Source organism: Kryptolebias marmoratus, linkage group LG16 (assembly GCF_001649575.2).
Source record: "Kryptolebias marmoratus isolate JLee-2015 linkage group LG16, ASM164957v2, whole genome shotgun sequence".
NCBI lineage: Eukaryota > Metazoa > Chordata > Actinopteri > Cyprinodontiformes > Rivulidae > Kryptolebias > Kryptolebias marmoratus.
Genome location: NC_051445.1, coordinates 19624933 through 19641894, shown reverse-complemented (window position 1 = coordinate 19641894; position 16962 = coordinate 19624933). Strand labels below are relative to the sequence as shown.

At 36.4% G+C, this 16962-nt stretch overlaps 1 protein-coding gene across 3 annotated transcripts in view; it reads left to right on the top strand.

The window, feature by feature from the left end:
• The window catches only part of LOC108232275 (CUB and sushi domain-containing protein 3), a 291392-nt gene that overhangs the window by 52243 nt on the left and 222187 nt on the right, over positions 1–16962 (top strand). For all 3 annotated transcript variants that reach the window (XM_017409915.3, XM_017409916.3, XM_017409917.3), the window contains exon 4: positions 8619–8813. In XM_017409915.3, coding sequence (XP_017265404.1) covers positions 8619–8813 — 195 coding nt within the window. The remainder of the gene's footprint in view (positions 1–8618; positions 8814–16962) is intronic.

Sequence of the window (16962 nt, the reverse complement as noted above, 5' to 3'; positions counted from 1 at the left end):
CTGTGGGGGAAAGCGTGCTGCCTGCGTGCGCACAATACTGCCACTCCGTCAAACTTCCATCCTCTTCAAAGGGCTACAGAGTCATTAGATATACAGGAGAAATAAATAGCTCAGCCCCAGAGAAATCTCAGACCCAGCTACCTCATTTACTAGTTCACATAACTCACTCCTTACTACTGTGATGAAGGATAATGCAAGCCAATTTCATTTCCAATGTCTGGGAATAGGAATTCTAGAAGAGTATGTTATTATAAGAACAAAATCCCTCAGTCTTTTCCACCTTTTTGTGGAGTGTTAGCTTTTGAAATGGCTAAATATACTGACACAGCATTATCTATACATGTATTGTGTAGAAACTGAAACCAGCAATTTATTTTGTTTTTAGTTTACAGATTAATTAGAGATTCAGCTGGGTTAAAGCACCTCAGGACCATATTAATGTGTATATTTGCTAAGTATAACAATGTTAAGAACCATGGCGATGTTCATGTAGACCTCAGTTTGCCGATCAGGTGATGCTTTGTGAGGCTTTAGGCACTTTGGTTAGATTGTGTTTGCATAAATCTTTCTTCCTGTGAAGTGAAAGTTTTTAGCTTACAACCATTCCCAAGCGTTTTGATGCAGCTGTTCCTCCAGTGTTCAATTAGATCAACAATTTATTTAGAGACCTCTAGACAGCAATACTTGTTAGCTCAGGGCTAACACGGTATCGAAAACACTTGAGGGGGTTGTTAACTCCTCATAAAAGTCTAAAGTCTGATTCAATGCTAAGTGCAGTTGTTATTAAGTGATTTTTTTTTCCCCCCACCAAGTTTATAATTTGGTAAGACTTTAAACTAACTCCAAAGCACAAGTTTGTCATTATAATGAAAAACTTCATGAAAAAAGCAGAATTTTTCTACTACGTTTTGATAATTGTGATCAAGCCTGCATTATATTCCTGTAATCCTCATTCAGTTGTACAAAAACAGGTCAGTTAAACAAACAGAAATATCACATGTCAACAAATATTTCAGAATTGTGACAACCCTGGAAACATGTCTTGTGGGGGGCATGTCAGAGAAATTACTTGTGACTTTTCATACACCAAAAGGCAAGAAGTCAGTGCTGGTTTAATCAAATCTAGGATGCACGTATTAATTTTAATTTATGACCAGGGGTAAGTTTCTTTAATATTTAGTGGCAAAAGTTTGTTTGTTTTCTTTCCTCTCTGTATAATTCTTTCTAAAGAACAAATCCTTTTAGTCAACCTAAATCACTATAAACTTTTGTGTAAATCTTTTTTACATACTCTTAGGAGTCAGATTCATTAAACATTGACTAAACATCTATATAACAAGATTCACAGCCAGCGTTATGGTTGTACTTAAAGTGTCCTATTCTGCTACGTGATCTTAAATAGAAATTTTGTGGAAATTTATTGAGGATATTACCCCTAACATGTGGTTTCATCCTGGAAAAATATCACATTTTTATTTAGCTGAGTGCAATTTGCCCAATGTCCCAGCAACATCTGGTAGCAGAAATTAGAGCTCTCTTCAGGCACAAGGTTCACGGCGCACAATCTGCTGTTGGGTCTGATTTGCAACACACTCAACAGCAATCAAAGTTCAGAGTTTTCCCTTTTTATTTTTTTTGTAAACTGTGTTTTATTGAAACATTTTTTTATTGAGATAAAACAAACACTACAAAAGAGAGGTTACATTACCCTCATAAACTGCACTGCAGTTCAGCCTCACATAATGGAATAAAAAAAAAGATGCAGGCATTCAGAGAATAGCAAAATGAGGAGGTGAGAGGGATGAATCAAGCCTGACTCAACACAAGAGGTAATTTCAGTACGAGTCCAGTGATGATCTAATAATCAGAGCACTTTCTCAAAGTTTTGCTGCTTTTTCAAAGTTCCTTTGCTTTTTGACATGTGTTAAAGTTAACTTATTGTTGCCTTGAGTGACCTGTGAATATAAATGATAAAAGTACATATGGCATACATCCCAGTCAGGGTTAATCACCAAGCAGTTATTAACTAATCGGCAAATTTTCTAATGGCCTCTAAATTATTAACAACTTCAGGTTTTTTTCTGTTTACAGTGTATGTGACTTCCTGTTATAGATTTTTATTTGTCCACAGTTCCTCTTCCATGTGAGTTTGTCTATATTGCCATATAACAAAAGACAAAACCCATGATTTGTCTGAAAAGTTGATGTTTTCCAATCTCTCTTTCCAAAAGTTGGATATTTTTTTCTTTTACTTGTGCTTGTCTTAAAATCTTACCTGTTTCCCAACCTTGATTCCCCAAGGAAGCTGTATAGATCCCTGAAACATAAATATCACTCTCATTATAGAACATCCTGTCACTGTCATGGCTACACAGTTCACAGACCAATTTCAGCATAAAGACGTTGATAACTCTGGGTCTCTTCTTTCTTTCTGATGCTCCTTATTCCACTCAGTCATATTCACATAAACCAAACTGTAAACAATCCACAACATAAAAGGAAATTCAGATATGCAGAAGCAATTATAAACATGCAAACTGCATTCTTGCAAATAATATTTGAAAGAAAGAATGAGAGACGTTTCAGACATTGTTGTGCATGGCTTACTGATTTGACTCATGCCAAACATACGATCCAATGAAGGAAAAGAAAACAAAATATTCATCCACCTTTTTCCCCAGGTATATGTTAAAATTATAATTATGTGTCATCATCTTGGAAAACAACCAGCCTCTCCTGTAGTATCCCACTGGGCTGTGACTAGTTGGCAAATCAAAATTGTAAGAAAATGGGCAAATTTTCTGTTGCTGTCTCTCTGAACTCTGAGTTTTTGCGACCAGCAAGATGTGTAGCCACGTTTTGAGTGGTCAGCTTTTAAAAAGCCTAGTCTGTTTCTGTCTGCTCTGCTTACAAAACTCTATTCTAGAATTTACACGTTATTTAAACAAGAGATTGTTATTGTTATTGATTATTATTGTTGTTAGAGATTGTTATTGTTTACACATTATACATGTTATTCTGTTGCCCACATTGTATCTTTTTCATTAGTGAAATTCATCTTTTCCTAAAATGATCAAAGTCACTTGTTGCTAAAACCTTACCAAACATGATCTAAACACAAAATTATTTGTGAATTTTTTGAATATGGAATCATGGAGTCTAAAAAATTTAAAGTTTTGCTGTGGCATCTCCTGATTTTAACTATCAACCAGCCTGCATGTTAGTGTAGATTCTCAGTTATTAAAGACATGGCAACCCTAGGAGTTGAATAAAAGGCAACTGAATTTCCTTTCTTGTTTTTTAAACATTTCACCTATCATCTAAAATCTCCTTTCAGTTTAGATTTTGGAGTGATAGTTTCAGGTTTGCATGCTCTGCTGAAAGATATTTAACAAATGTATGTTTTGGATCCCTAGCCCTTTCTATCCCTTTTGTCTTTATACTCTTGTGTTGATGGTGATGATGAATTCCATCTTGACGCAAACCTTCATTAACAACTCAGTTAGAAATCTGCTTATCTTTAATTGGATTCTTGGCTGAAAATTGAGGAAAGGTTTGTATTTTAAGTTATATCTATTTACTGCCTAGAGGTTTATTTTTTGACTTTTATTATTTGTAATGTTTTTTTTAATTTTAGATCAGCATTTCATTCACTTTAGAGCTGACATTCTCTGAATCCATCTGTGGATGTGTTGAGTCCCCCCATCTTTGAATTGCTATTGATGTGCTCAGTTAAACTATTTTGATCTATCGAACAAATGCATTTTAATTTGAGAGGCTTTTTGTAATTAGCAATGAGACAGATTGTTTTTGTTTGTTGCTGGGGATCATAGTGTGCCTGTTTAGGGATGAACATGTTCAGTGCAGCCTGGAGTCACATCGCTGCAGAACATTAGTGAAACAAGGCGGCAAGATAATTCATGCACATAGTTTGTCCATGTCTGCAGAAACTTGTCAACGTGGAAAAAAATACTTTTTAAAAATATTTACCTGATGTGTTTTAATGACTTGAATAGTTTAAACATTGTAATTTGAAGTGACTTACAAGGATTTGCCCTCAACAGTGTGGTTTATTAAGAAATAAACACAGACTGCCGTGTTTACCCTTCACCAAACTTGATTTAAATAATAGGGTATTTTATAAATGAAGTGTAATGTTGTAGCATATGCACACAATTACTGCAAATCTCTCCTTCCTATCAATAATTCATTTCGGTTTTCAGTTTGTTATCTAAACTTTGTGTTATTTGTGGTGAGAGGTTGTTTATTTGAAATTGGATGTTACATAAGTTTAATCATAAATATTTTACTGGTCTTAGGACAAACATGCTTCAGCAAATTCTTCAGTATATTACTAGTGTGTGAATGATCAAATAAATAAAAGGTAATAATCTTTACCAGCTTTATGCATTGCCCACTCTTTAATTTATGCTGTAAAATTATGGTAATGTCATTTTTCTTTGTTTGTTTGTTGTTGTTTTTTTTTTTGGTTGGAAATCTGTCAGCCAAGACAAGTGTTTGAGTACCAGACTAAAATAGCAACCGTTCCAAATTGTTCCTATCACACATGCGTTCATCAATAATGTCTGTACTTAATTAAAAAAGAGAAGCATGCTCCATTGCCATTGCAGTCTTTTAGCATTTAATTTTGCTCATAAACATGAACAGCCAGCAGTTTATGATGAGAAATTACATTGCATTCATTAGAGATCTCATGTACTAATGACGCTTTTATGAGCAGCTGCAGTGTGGAAGTGGATGAGCAATTGGACTGCAAAAATCATTCCTGGAGGTTAATATTAAAAAAATCAGGACTTCAGAGTCTGTCAGTGTAATAAACTCCAGGATCAGCATTGCAAATATACTTGTCCTTATGCATCTTTCTATCTCTCCATTGATTCTTCCTTTGCACTGTGGTGTGTGTGTGCATGTGAGAGAAAACCTTTTTGGTTCCTGGTTGGCAAGTTGGAGTAATTAAACACAAACAGATGGAACATGTCGATTCTGATTATTTTACTTGGCTGCATGATCTGTCACTGTGTTCAGCTACACGTTGCAGGGGAACTCGGAATCAGACTTCTGTGTTTGTTTAGGGCTGTTTGGGGGGGCGATTGGAGGGGGGGGGGACGTGTGTATGAAATTAATTGTAATAATTTATTTTACCTATGAAGATAATTAAGATAATGTCTGTGCTGATTTATATCACCTCGGAAGAAATTCATTTGTTAAACATGACTTTGGATCATTACTGTAATATCCCAATATCCAGTCTGACTCACACAGGTGGTAAATGTTCACGGACATGAACTCCAGTCAGCTCCCATTATGCCCCCAAGCTGAATATGCAATACTTCAGTCAATTGTATAACATGCATCTGCTGAACGAAAAGGAAAGACATGAAGTCTTGTACTGTGGGTTGAAATAACAGCCTTACAGATCTTGTGCAGAGATTACATAAAGAATCTTTGAAAAAGCTAAAAACTTACAGGAAGATTGTGTTCAGCCAGGAGAAAACTGGACTGAACAACCCTCCAGACTGCTTTATCACAACTTACAGTTCAGCTTTATCTTGGTTTTAGTGTTTTGCCAAAGATCCAAAAAGTGATTCCATTTAATGACTGAGAATATATGCATGGGGTGATTATTTTGGGGAAAGATTCATGACTATTATGTTAAAAAATCTTTCTTTTTGGGGACACTTTGACACATTTCAACTTGTGCTGTTTTATTAGCAGTTTGTTCTTTTTTCAACTCCATCTATACTATTCCAGATATTTAAAAAAACAGTAAAAACAAACCAAACCAAAAGAAAGTTTTTTTCTGCTGAATTTGCTGAGAAGGCTTTCTAGTTTTACTTTTTTGAAAATAAAAACCAAAATGAGAATAGAGCAATTTGTTTTTTTTCTTCTGCCATTAGGCTTTAATCTTGTGCTGTAAAGGGAAAGGCTAAAAACTGAGTAAATTTTAAATAAAATCAAAGAAAATACAGTTGCAGTTGTTTTTGAAGATTCTTTAGCCAAGTTAAGAAGTTCTTTTTTGTATTTTGATACGTCGTTAATGTTCCCAACACATGGGTATTTTAGATGGGTTTTTTTTTGTTAGTTTGTTTGTTTTTTAATAAATTAGAAAAAAAATACCAGTTTCAAAATATTTGATTTAGTGTAGACAAGGACTAAATAGAGTAATTTACCTATTTGTTTGGACCTACAGTACAGTCAGTGATGGGATAAAGAAGGAACTACTTTCTCGCTTTCTGGCCTTTAGCCCGGTCAACAGCAATTAAAATGCCATTTTTAATCAGGGGATTTTCCGACTTTTACTTTTACGCCTCCTTTGTTGCATGCCATTTACGGTGGCATGCTCATAGTTTAGCCAACCTTAATTGGGTTGGTAGGAACATGGCGGAATCAGCGTGTGTGCCTCTTTTCTCGCCGTCGACTCAAAAGGAGGTATAAGTGATCACGAGCAGCAGGGGGAGAACCATGTCTTTGAATGAAGGGAAAGATTTTTGCTACAAGAAAGAGTTTCATCTTAACCAAAGTAATGGCCTCTTAGGGTGATCAAAGCTCACTGAGCTTTTAATCATTGAAAATATGGCAGTGCTACAGAGAGAAAGTAAATCACCTGGTGGATAATATACAGCCTGGCATGCAACACATTAAGCACCCCCACTGTTTTTATTCATTACTGTACATTGCATTGTTGCTAAGCTCAAGGCTCCCCCGAACAGTGTTTCTATCAGCCATATGGTCAAGTTGAGTGTATTCCCTGCTTTCACTGCTTGATTTGGGAGGCACATCCAACATATGCGATGGCTGATAAGCATTTCAAAGGGTGTGCTATGGATCAATTATGCTTTTGGCTTGTGTTGCAGCGAGTGGCACAGGGAGCGTTCCACCGAGAGGGTAAAAATATTTCAGTCAGCAAATTCAGGAAGCAAACATCAGAGCGTCTTAAAAAATATCAGAACAGGATGCCTTTTACAACGGTATGAAGAGTGTATGAAGAGCGTATTGATGATCTGAACACAGTTCAGATCATCAATACACAATCGACAAAAGGACAAGCTTGAGAAGTACAAGGTGATGGTTTTATCATTGTCTTTGATCCCATTAGACCAGTGCATACAAGACAGTCCAAAGATCTTAAAGAACAAAAGCCCTTTGAGACAAAGAATGTCTTAATCCTCCTGAAGAACAATGGCAAGACTTCAAAAATGCTTCGAAAACATGAACCTGAAACTGACATAGGATGTTACTCTGTACGTACCATGTGATGTTTCCCAATGTTTTATCAGGCCCCCACACACTTTTTGTGTTATTTGGAACCTGCAGAAAAATAAAACATTTTTCTCAAGAATTATATGTTTAAAGAATCAGGATTATGTTTGATGGTTTGATGATATGCTTTGATTTGTGTTGCTCCTCTTTGCTCCTTTCATTTCTGTTTTCAGACGTGGCAGTCTTAAAGGATTGGTCTGGTCTTTACTAAAGTGATGTTCTGTCAAATACTTCTCAATAGTTAGTGTCTTATCAGCCATGACATCAATCACAGAGTGCAGAGGATGAAGAAAAGGGCAGAAGTCTTCATCAAGGCTAGGCTAAGGGTTAACCAAATGGGGGTCTGTTTTTTTAAATAATTTTTCATCTTTATAAAACAGTTTCTAAAAAATGTCATACTTGTGTGAAAGAACACTGCATTAGCTAATATTAAATTTCTACACTTTTGTCAGTGGCCTTTGAAAAAAGTTATTTTATAAACTTGGAAAAAAAAAACAGAAATTGGCCCTCATTTGGCTAACTATTATCTTAGCCTGAACAAAGGCTTCTTCCATTTTCTACAAACTTTTTTCTGTATGACTGATGTCACGGCTGATAAAGTACTAACTATTGATAACTTTTTGACAGAACATCACTTCAAAAAATACCAGACTATCCCCTTAACAGGAGGTTTAAGATCTCCATGGTCACATCTTTACTCTTCTAGATGAGTGTGAAGGCAGCTGTCAATATGAAGTCTGTCCTAGATCAACATTGCGGGATAATAAACAAACAAAACATTAATCTATGTCTGCAGAAGGTAAAACTGCAATTGTAAGCCAAATTAACTACATTTCCTTTGCATCTCAGCTGTGCCCAGTTCTGTCCACTAAGGTTAGGAACAGGATTGATGACAAACAGCAGCCCTGGTGAAGTCCAAACTTTGCCTTCTTTAATTTCCTAACATTTTCCCACTCCTGGTTTATTTCTCTTTGTGTTGTGATAATGTGCTTATTTTCTGTACACTCTGTTGTTATTTAAAACAAAAAATGGATGTTTTAGAGAGAATTTTAAATGTAAAGTGATGTGTAGGATAGTACACTGGTGGCAGTGCTGGGTTTTTTTTTCCCACCCATTGGTATGAATATTGGCTTTTTGGTTTCAAGCAAGCATTTGCAAATCAGTTGCATAGAGCCTTTGCAGGACTTTGCTTTCCGTTTGCTTTTTATATCAAAATGACCTACAATGTCAGAGACAACACAGGGAGCTAAAACAGTATAATCAACAATGTCAGGCATAAAATAAATGTACTCTTTGTGGTCTTTTCTATGTTTTATCACTTTTTTTATTCTTTGCAGAGCTGAGGAGCAGCTCATGTGGAAACCCAGGAGTTCCACCTAAAGGCATACTAAATGGGACTCAGTTCAACATAGGTGACAAGATCCGCTACCGATGCGTCACTGGCTACGTCCTGGATGGACATTCACTGCTCACCTGTGTGACCAGTGCAGCTGGCGTGTCAGTGTGGGATTTTCCAGTGCCGATCTGCAGAGGTGAGGATGTTTTTAAAACACTAAATAATAATAATAATGCATTTGCATGTGATTGTTTGTCTTGAGACAACTTTGATTCCAAGATATGGATGAGTGTACTTCATGTTATTTTACTCCAGTGTTCCCTTACGAATGTGAAAGTCATAGGGGTGATGAGTTTATTCTGACCTCTTCTTATTAATTGCTGAATGTTAATTGCTTTTTAATGATTGACAGATTGATGGCTGTGGAATAGGCGAACATGTCTGCACTTCAAGTGCTAAAGTGTGACACAACCCTTCATTAGAGCAATAAATATATTTGCAATCTGATGGGATGGAATGATCTTAATCACGTTGAAGAGGATGATTAGAGTTTCCATGGCTCAAAAGGTTAATTAAATATTTATCTCTGGGGAACATCTAGCTTGAATATGGTAATACTGTAAGGAGTAATGGTACATCTGCAAAGTTTTTGCAGCTTTATGTAGTCGTAGAAGGTTTGGCAACTTCTTGTAATGATGTTTAAATTGAAATTTCAGCCTTTAATGCTCCAGATAAGAATCAGCCCCTATGAAAAGGCTTTTCAGGCATTATTGTCATATTCTGTAATGTCCAAACTGAAACTTACATAAGCTGTATGAAAATACAAGAGCCAGAACCAAGAAGACTTCAAATATTTTACCTGTCAGCGTCGTCCTGTTTTTATTTATTTTTTTAACTTTTGGACCTGATCTGTTATTTAGAAACTTCCAACCATTTCCCAAAGTAGTTTTACAGTATAGTTGGTGCTCAAGCCTTTAAAGATGTGCATAATTTTACTGTCTCATCAAGCTCTTTTGCTCAGTCATCACGTACATGGAGAGCGAAGCAGACACTACCGCGCGAGGATCATTTCTTTCTGACAGCTGGTTGATGAATGACTGACTAGTGCTCTCCAAACCATGCAATTTATCCCTTCCTGTGTTTAAATGAGCCCCGATGTTCATAACTGACCCGTATAATCTGTTCTCACATCAGTAGGAAGTTGTTGTGTAATTTAGGCACCGTGCAGTGTGTTTGAATACCGAGAGCAACTTCTAGCATACTTTCCTACAGTTTAATTGAACAAACCAATTTATCTTCATTATGACAACGCAGCTGTATATGTGGATTTGTTGGCTGGATGAGTCCTGTCTTTTAATGCTCTGGAGTTAACTTAGCTTGACCAGAAATGTCAATACCAAATCTAACTCACTGACTGTCTAGTGATGCCAGTTGGCATGAAATAATGCATCAATTCATGCATTTATATATATATATATTTATATATATATATATATATATATATATAGAGAGAGAGAGAGATGGATATAAATGGTTGCTAATTCAAAATAAGACAGCAGCTTGGTATTTTTGGAGCGTTTTCTTTAAATCCTGCATGCCTAGTTGAGAAAGTCAACACGTCTTAGCATGTGTCCATTTCTTTCTACCCAAATCATAAACTCTTCTGTTTCCCTGAGGCAGTGAAAACCTCAACTGTTCATTTTTTTTTCTATATTTTAGGCTGTTGCAATTTTAATAATCGCAAACATTTCCCACATTTAGATAATTTCCCTCAGTTTATTAAAATAGTCTGTTTTTTTTGTTGTTGCTATAAAATAGCATTATCTTGTAATAAAAACAATTTTGATTTACTGATTTTAAAAAAAGGAATTGCTTACACTCTATTACATTTTTTTCCACAAGTTAATTTTGCAGTTATTTCCACAAATAACAGAAAATAACAGGGGGTTTTGAAGTGAAATTGGTGACTATTTAATTATAAGCTGTTGAGGCTGTCTGTGTAGTCATTCAAACATTACACTTAAGAGTCAAAATTTTCCATGTCTCATCCTATCATTTAATCCTAAAATATCCCAAAGCCTGCAGAGCAAATGTACCCATGCTCGGTTATTTTACAATGCAAACTACAGAATCATGAAAATGGCTCTACTTACAGTATGTTTTAGAAATGTTAAGCCTGGAGAAATCAGAGGGTTGCAGATGGACGGTTCTCTTCCATAAGGACTGTGTCAGCCTCCGTTGCCACAGGCCAGAAACATCCCTCCTTTTGAGGCGTGCATGAATACTGTTTAAGCCATAATATATCTCAGTGATATCTGGGCCTTCTGTTGGCAGATGGTCCTTTGATCTTATTTCCTCAGAGATTCTGCGCCTTTTTTCTCATCACCAATTGTTAGGATAAGCACGCAACAATGCAAAACCTTTCCTCATCCATTGTTCACTCTCTCCGCTATCTCCAAAACATGTCAGTCTTTCATGCAGTTGCCTTCTCTTGTTACCACATTTTTCTTTTCTGTTTTTATCTCCGCTTTCTCCCCTCAAACTTCAAAAGTCCACCCTAATTTGTCCATCTCTCAAATATTTACGGCTGACAGTAAGATTGAGAAATGGGGTTAAAAAAGAGAATTCTAAAAGATGTCAACACCATTTGCTAATACCAAATGTTAACTTGTAGAACCCTAAAAATACTAATAATAAATACTATAATATATGAAATTAGTGCCATTTTAATAGTGAGAAAAGTTTACTTGTAAATGATTTGGATTTGGGAGCAGGGTTATTGTGAATCAGATATTTTGAAAGGTAGTAAACAGACAAAGTTTAAATATAGTAATAAAAATTTTGAGTCATTCCTTGTCTTGTAAAACTTAGAACAATTAAGACTTTCTTGTAATCTCTTGAATTGTTGACTTGCTTTTGGTCATAATGTCTTTAGACATGAAGCACTTTCAAAGTTATTCTCTCAACTTTGACTGTTTTTTTTCCTCTGTTTCTGATCAGTGTCTGACCATTTATTTTTTTATATTTGCTAAGCCACTTAAATGTAATCTAAAAATCATTTGGTGATAAAATGGTTCCTTAAACTCAACAGATGAACCAGTGTTGTGTTGACACATAACAAAGAACCAATTTTAAACTGGATCTTTAAACCCTTCATTTTAAGCATTGTCATAAAAACACAATTTCTTTCTATTTATTTTGTTGAACCAAACATAACCAAGCTCGACACATAAATTTGTATTTTAGCACCAACAAGGTAATTTCTGAAGAACAATTAGCTGAAAACTTCACTTACAGTAGACAATAAACTAAAGGATGATGCATCTCTCAAGACCTGTATCAAGTCTTTGTTGGAGTTTTATTTTTTTTTTCCTTATTTCTAAAAACATGACTTTCAGATACTGTTCATCTGCTGTAAATTGTTTTTTAGGCCTGTCACTTCTTCGTTCTCCTTTTTGTCTACATTCTTTTGTTTTACAACTACACATTCCAAATATGCTGTCATGGTCGGGTACAAAGACTGAACAAAAATAGTAAAATGAGTGAGAAAGCTGTAAAAGTCTTGAACAATACTTCTTTTTATTTCCTAATGACAATTCCAACATAGTCTGGCTCCTTAATAGGAAAATACTATCAAGAAATTAGGGGTGGCTTAATGCTTTTGCACAATGTTGTACATTTGTGAGACTGAAGGACTGACAGAAAATATGGCCAAGGGTGGGTAGAGACAGAATCAACTGTGAGGAAAAAAAGGCAATGAGTTGGAGAATTAATGCCTATTGTGAGTTATAGCACACCTCCCAGAAGCCCATTTTGAATCCTTCCATCTAAATTGTCTCTTGACATTCATTAAACCACACAACGAGACGGCAAACAGGGGACAGCATGGTAACATGAGAATATAGTCTAATACACAGTCATTCTGGCTGCCAGCCACCCTTCAACAAAACAAGAAAAATAGGCTACAGAAAACCTTGCTTATTAAAAAACATTTTCATGCCAGGAAAATGGAAAGAACTTAATGCATAGTTTTGTCTGCAAGCTCACAAATGAAAATTTGCTTTTATACCAATTGCAATTTCTTTTTTTTTCCTTCAGCTTAAAGGAGTTGGAGGTTGTCCTCTTTTAGAAATTAAATGAAAATGTGCCCTATCTGGTCAGCAAAAGCTATTGCTAAAGAATGAAACAGAATTGTTTTAATCAGGGGCTGGACAAATGGTACCTCAACCAAACTGTATCCCCACTCAGTACCCAGCGCTTCTCATTTTGTACCCAGCCTTTACCCTTTTATCCCAAATGGTTTCATTGCAATTTGGTGCATAGTGGTTACCGCTTTTCACGCATACAACAATATATGCACTTATGCGCTCAGGCACCAGCTCCTTGCTACATTGCTACAACTGTATTGTGCATTTTTTTTAAACTGCATGTTTCCCTGAGAGCCGCATGCGCTTTTGCCTGCAGAGGCGCCATCTCCACTTTACGCCCATTATAAAACAAACAAACAAACAAAAAAAAGACACCAAAGATTGTATCATTTGCATGACACAGTGATATCCCAGACATTTTGAAAAGTGTAGTCCAGTACATTAAACCATTTAACTTGTGTAATGGCTCAATTACAGTCCGTAAAAAAATGTCAGACTCTCAACAGTGCAGGTGTATTAAAGCAGATGCTGCTTGCTTGTGTGAAGTACAGAAAAAGCACAACCTAATCTGCCTGTATTGTATGCCAATGTGGCCACAAAACAGAAAAGAAATGGGTACAAAGTGGGCTGAAGCAAGTACAAAAGATCTATGGCAGAGGGCTTCTTTTCATACCCATAAAGTATAGGTATGAGGTGTCCAAAGTTTTAAGGATATGGTTGGACAGAGAACTGAAATGATGTAAAGTCCTTTTATTCATATCTGAATATAGGAACTATGTTCCATATGTTTAACTCCAGTCTATTAGCCCCGCGATAAGCTGGCGACCTGTCCAGGATGTGCCCCATCTATCATATTTGTCACCCCAATGACAAATATGATAGACTTCAGCAGCCCAAAAGAGCACAGAAAAGTGATGAATGAATGAATGTTTATAATAGGTATACACAGGTTTTAAGTTAAACAAATCCTTTACACTTCTCTTTGTCATTTGTCCTTTGATGCCAAATTGCTTACTGGACCCCCATTTTCTTTACTCAAAACTCAGTTAAAATCTAAAATGACCTCAAAATTGTCAGTGTAATGAATTGACCCCTAGAAATATGCGTGACACTTTATGAATTGCATTTCTGCACTCATTGCATATTCCTATCAATGCGTAACATGACTCACAGCTGAGCAAATGAGAGACTTACTGTAGACAGAGTCACTCCTTTACATTAACACAAAGATTATTACAAAGGAAAAACCTCAGGTTGTGTAGAAAATTATACACAAGTTCCTTCCCTGCTCTCCTTGAGGGTGAATATTTCAAAGCAGAAAGACAAGTGCTGTATATCTGATCAAAGTCAAGGGGAGAGAGAGGCTTAATCCCTCCTCAAGTAGCATTAGATTGCTGATGCTGGGGATGTAAATGAGCTCAGCTAAAGCAGTCCTAATCCTCACACCATCTTATTTTTTTTTTCTTGACACCATTTTTAAAAGAGAGAGATATTTTTCTTCATTTTTAAATCCGGAGCATGCTCTGTTGATTTGCTAAGCAACATGCTGCCCAGCATTTAGTTCGGTTTTGCTGCTCAACTTTATTTACAAAATCTGGATCCTTGATTTCACCGTGCAACACCGTGGAACAAGTGAAACCTGTAGGCCGTTATTTGACTGAAGCTATTTAAAATTTTACAGCTGCAAAGGATTTTTTGAGCCCCAGGCTTGACAGCAGTTTGCTTCTCATGATGTACAATACCATGCATGGATGCTTCTCACCGAAGTAGCAAAGAGACCTGTCTTGCTTTCTCTGTGTAATTAGGAATTTCTTCAATGAATCTTTTACTGATATTTTTGTGCAGTTTGTCTGCACCTGTAGACAGTAAGTTATAAATGAGGTTATTATTTATAAATGTGGCTGTGGGCATCTTTATTAAACCTCTAGTAAGTCTTGTCTTGAAATACCACACAATAAGCTTCAGCACACAAGCCCACGATTGATTTGCATTTTTGTTTTAGGTTTGCAAAAATTGTGTTTAATGTTGCTTGCAGTCAGTAAACAGTCATCACTTGCATGTTTACTTTTTGCCACTCTGGCAATGTTTTGTCCTACATATTTTTCTGTGGAAACCATTAGTAGAAACTGTGCTCAGTGTGCCTCTAGACTTCATTTCCTCCTACCTACAGTGATGTTTTTGCTGCGTTTTGATATTTGACTGAATTTGCAAATAGTGTCATCTCACGATGCCTCAAACGTGACCTTATGCTCCAGATGTTCTCAAACGGCCCTAAATATATTTGTTTTACTGAAAATCATATAAAAACAAACAGTTTTGTCTTGAGCAACAAAGAAAAGCTTAAAATTTCAAGGCTTAGAGATAATTAGCATATTTATTTGCTTCCTTTGACTTGCAAATTGTTCTTTTACAATTAACTTTTTTGAATGAGATGTATATTAACTAAATATCACCAGCTTGTGATGAAGATGATTTAAATTGTCATCCATTTTCTTTCTGCAGTATCTACAAAATCTTTAACAATTGTCTGTGCACCAAATTTAAAAAAAACCTTTTGAAAATAAGACATCTTTTATCATTTCTGTCAGTGTCCCACATAATAGAACATAAATAAATCTAATCTATTTTAGGGTTTTCCCTTAATCTAATTCTGTATTTGGAATCTGTGACTCTGTGCTGTTTATGGAGTTTACTTTGCCAGATCTGTTTTAAGCTATATGAATTGTTGAGCTTTTTTGAATAATAAGTGAGTTTCTTTTTTAAGGATATTTGACTAAACTTTAAAATAACACAACTGAAAGCAGACCAGTTAAAATCTGGTACCTTTGCCCAGGTTTGTAGAACATGTAACTTGAAGAAGGGACAGAATTTAGCTTACCATAACAGATATGCCTTTGCTTGTGATTTTGATTTGCATTGTAAGCTCCCAGACTCGGCTGTCTACTGTATTTACTCCTACCTCAATTGTTATTGTAGAACTGTGCACCCTCCTCCCTTCAGTTCTTGTTTAGACTTTGTTTTGAAACGGCCTATGAGATGCTCAGTAAGCAGTACCTCGCTGGCCAAACATCAACAGACTGTTAAAGCACTCTGTTCTGTTTCTGCCTCTTTACACAAAGATAATAAAACTTTAACAGACAGCTTCTAGTAACTCGTGTTATCAGATTTCCAGAACAGTATCTGCTTTGTTTTCAACAGTACAGCTTAGAGTTTTAAAGCTAGACATCCTTTAATGCTAAATTGTAATTTTTAAATTTGATTGGAGTACACGTAATGCCTCCTTCACACTTGACTGCCATGGCATAAGAAATTAGGCAGAATGTGGATGGCCTTTGCAGGGCTTTGGCAAGGTTTTCAGTTGCATAGTAATAACACAGGGCTCCCCATTATGTGTGAAACTGTAATAAGTCTACAGTGGCTTCAAACATGCACAAAACGTCTGTTGTGACATTATGGTGGTTCAAAATCATGGTGGCAGCTTATTGGGTCCTGAGTGGAGCACGGAGGAGTGTGGCAGTGTATCCTTGAGGTGTTGCTTGCATGCATCGATGTGGTTTCTAGGGGTAGGCAACTCTGGTCCTGGAGAGCCACTATCCTGCATGGTTTACTTGTTTCCCTGCTCCAACACACCTGATTCAGTGGTTAAATCACCTCTTCATGTTTTGCAGGAGCCTGTTAATCACACACTGATTCAAATCAGGTGTGTTGGAGCAGAGAAACATGTAAAACATGCAGGACCAGGGTTGGCTACCTCGGTGCTAGACTGTCCACACTGGCCTGATGCCTAGGCTAAGATTATGACAAGGTTATGGAAACGACTTAATGCAGGTGTGATATCCTTAGCAGTAAGGCTGTGCTAGCATGGCGGGATCTTCTAGCGTATAGCTGCATCCTGTCACAGTCCAAGGGAGCTGTGCATAGACAGGTATTTTAGAATGGAGGGGAAAACATATTTGCAGGGAAATGCATTTTTTTTTTGTCAAATGCTGAGAGCGTACAAGCATTATGTTCACCTTCACACTGAAGGTCTCCCAAATTTGCAATGATCCAGCTACGTTCTAATTGGTTATGGAGTGGAGCTGTCATCCAGTGTGTAGGGGACCTAATGACCACAGAGGAATTTACTCTCAGCTGAAATTCTGTTGTTTGTTTTTTTTTTACATTAACCCTGTGCTGCTCAGATTGGTTTGCATTTAC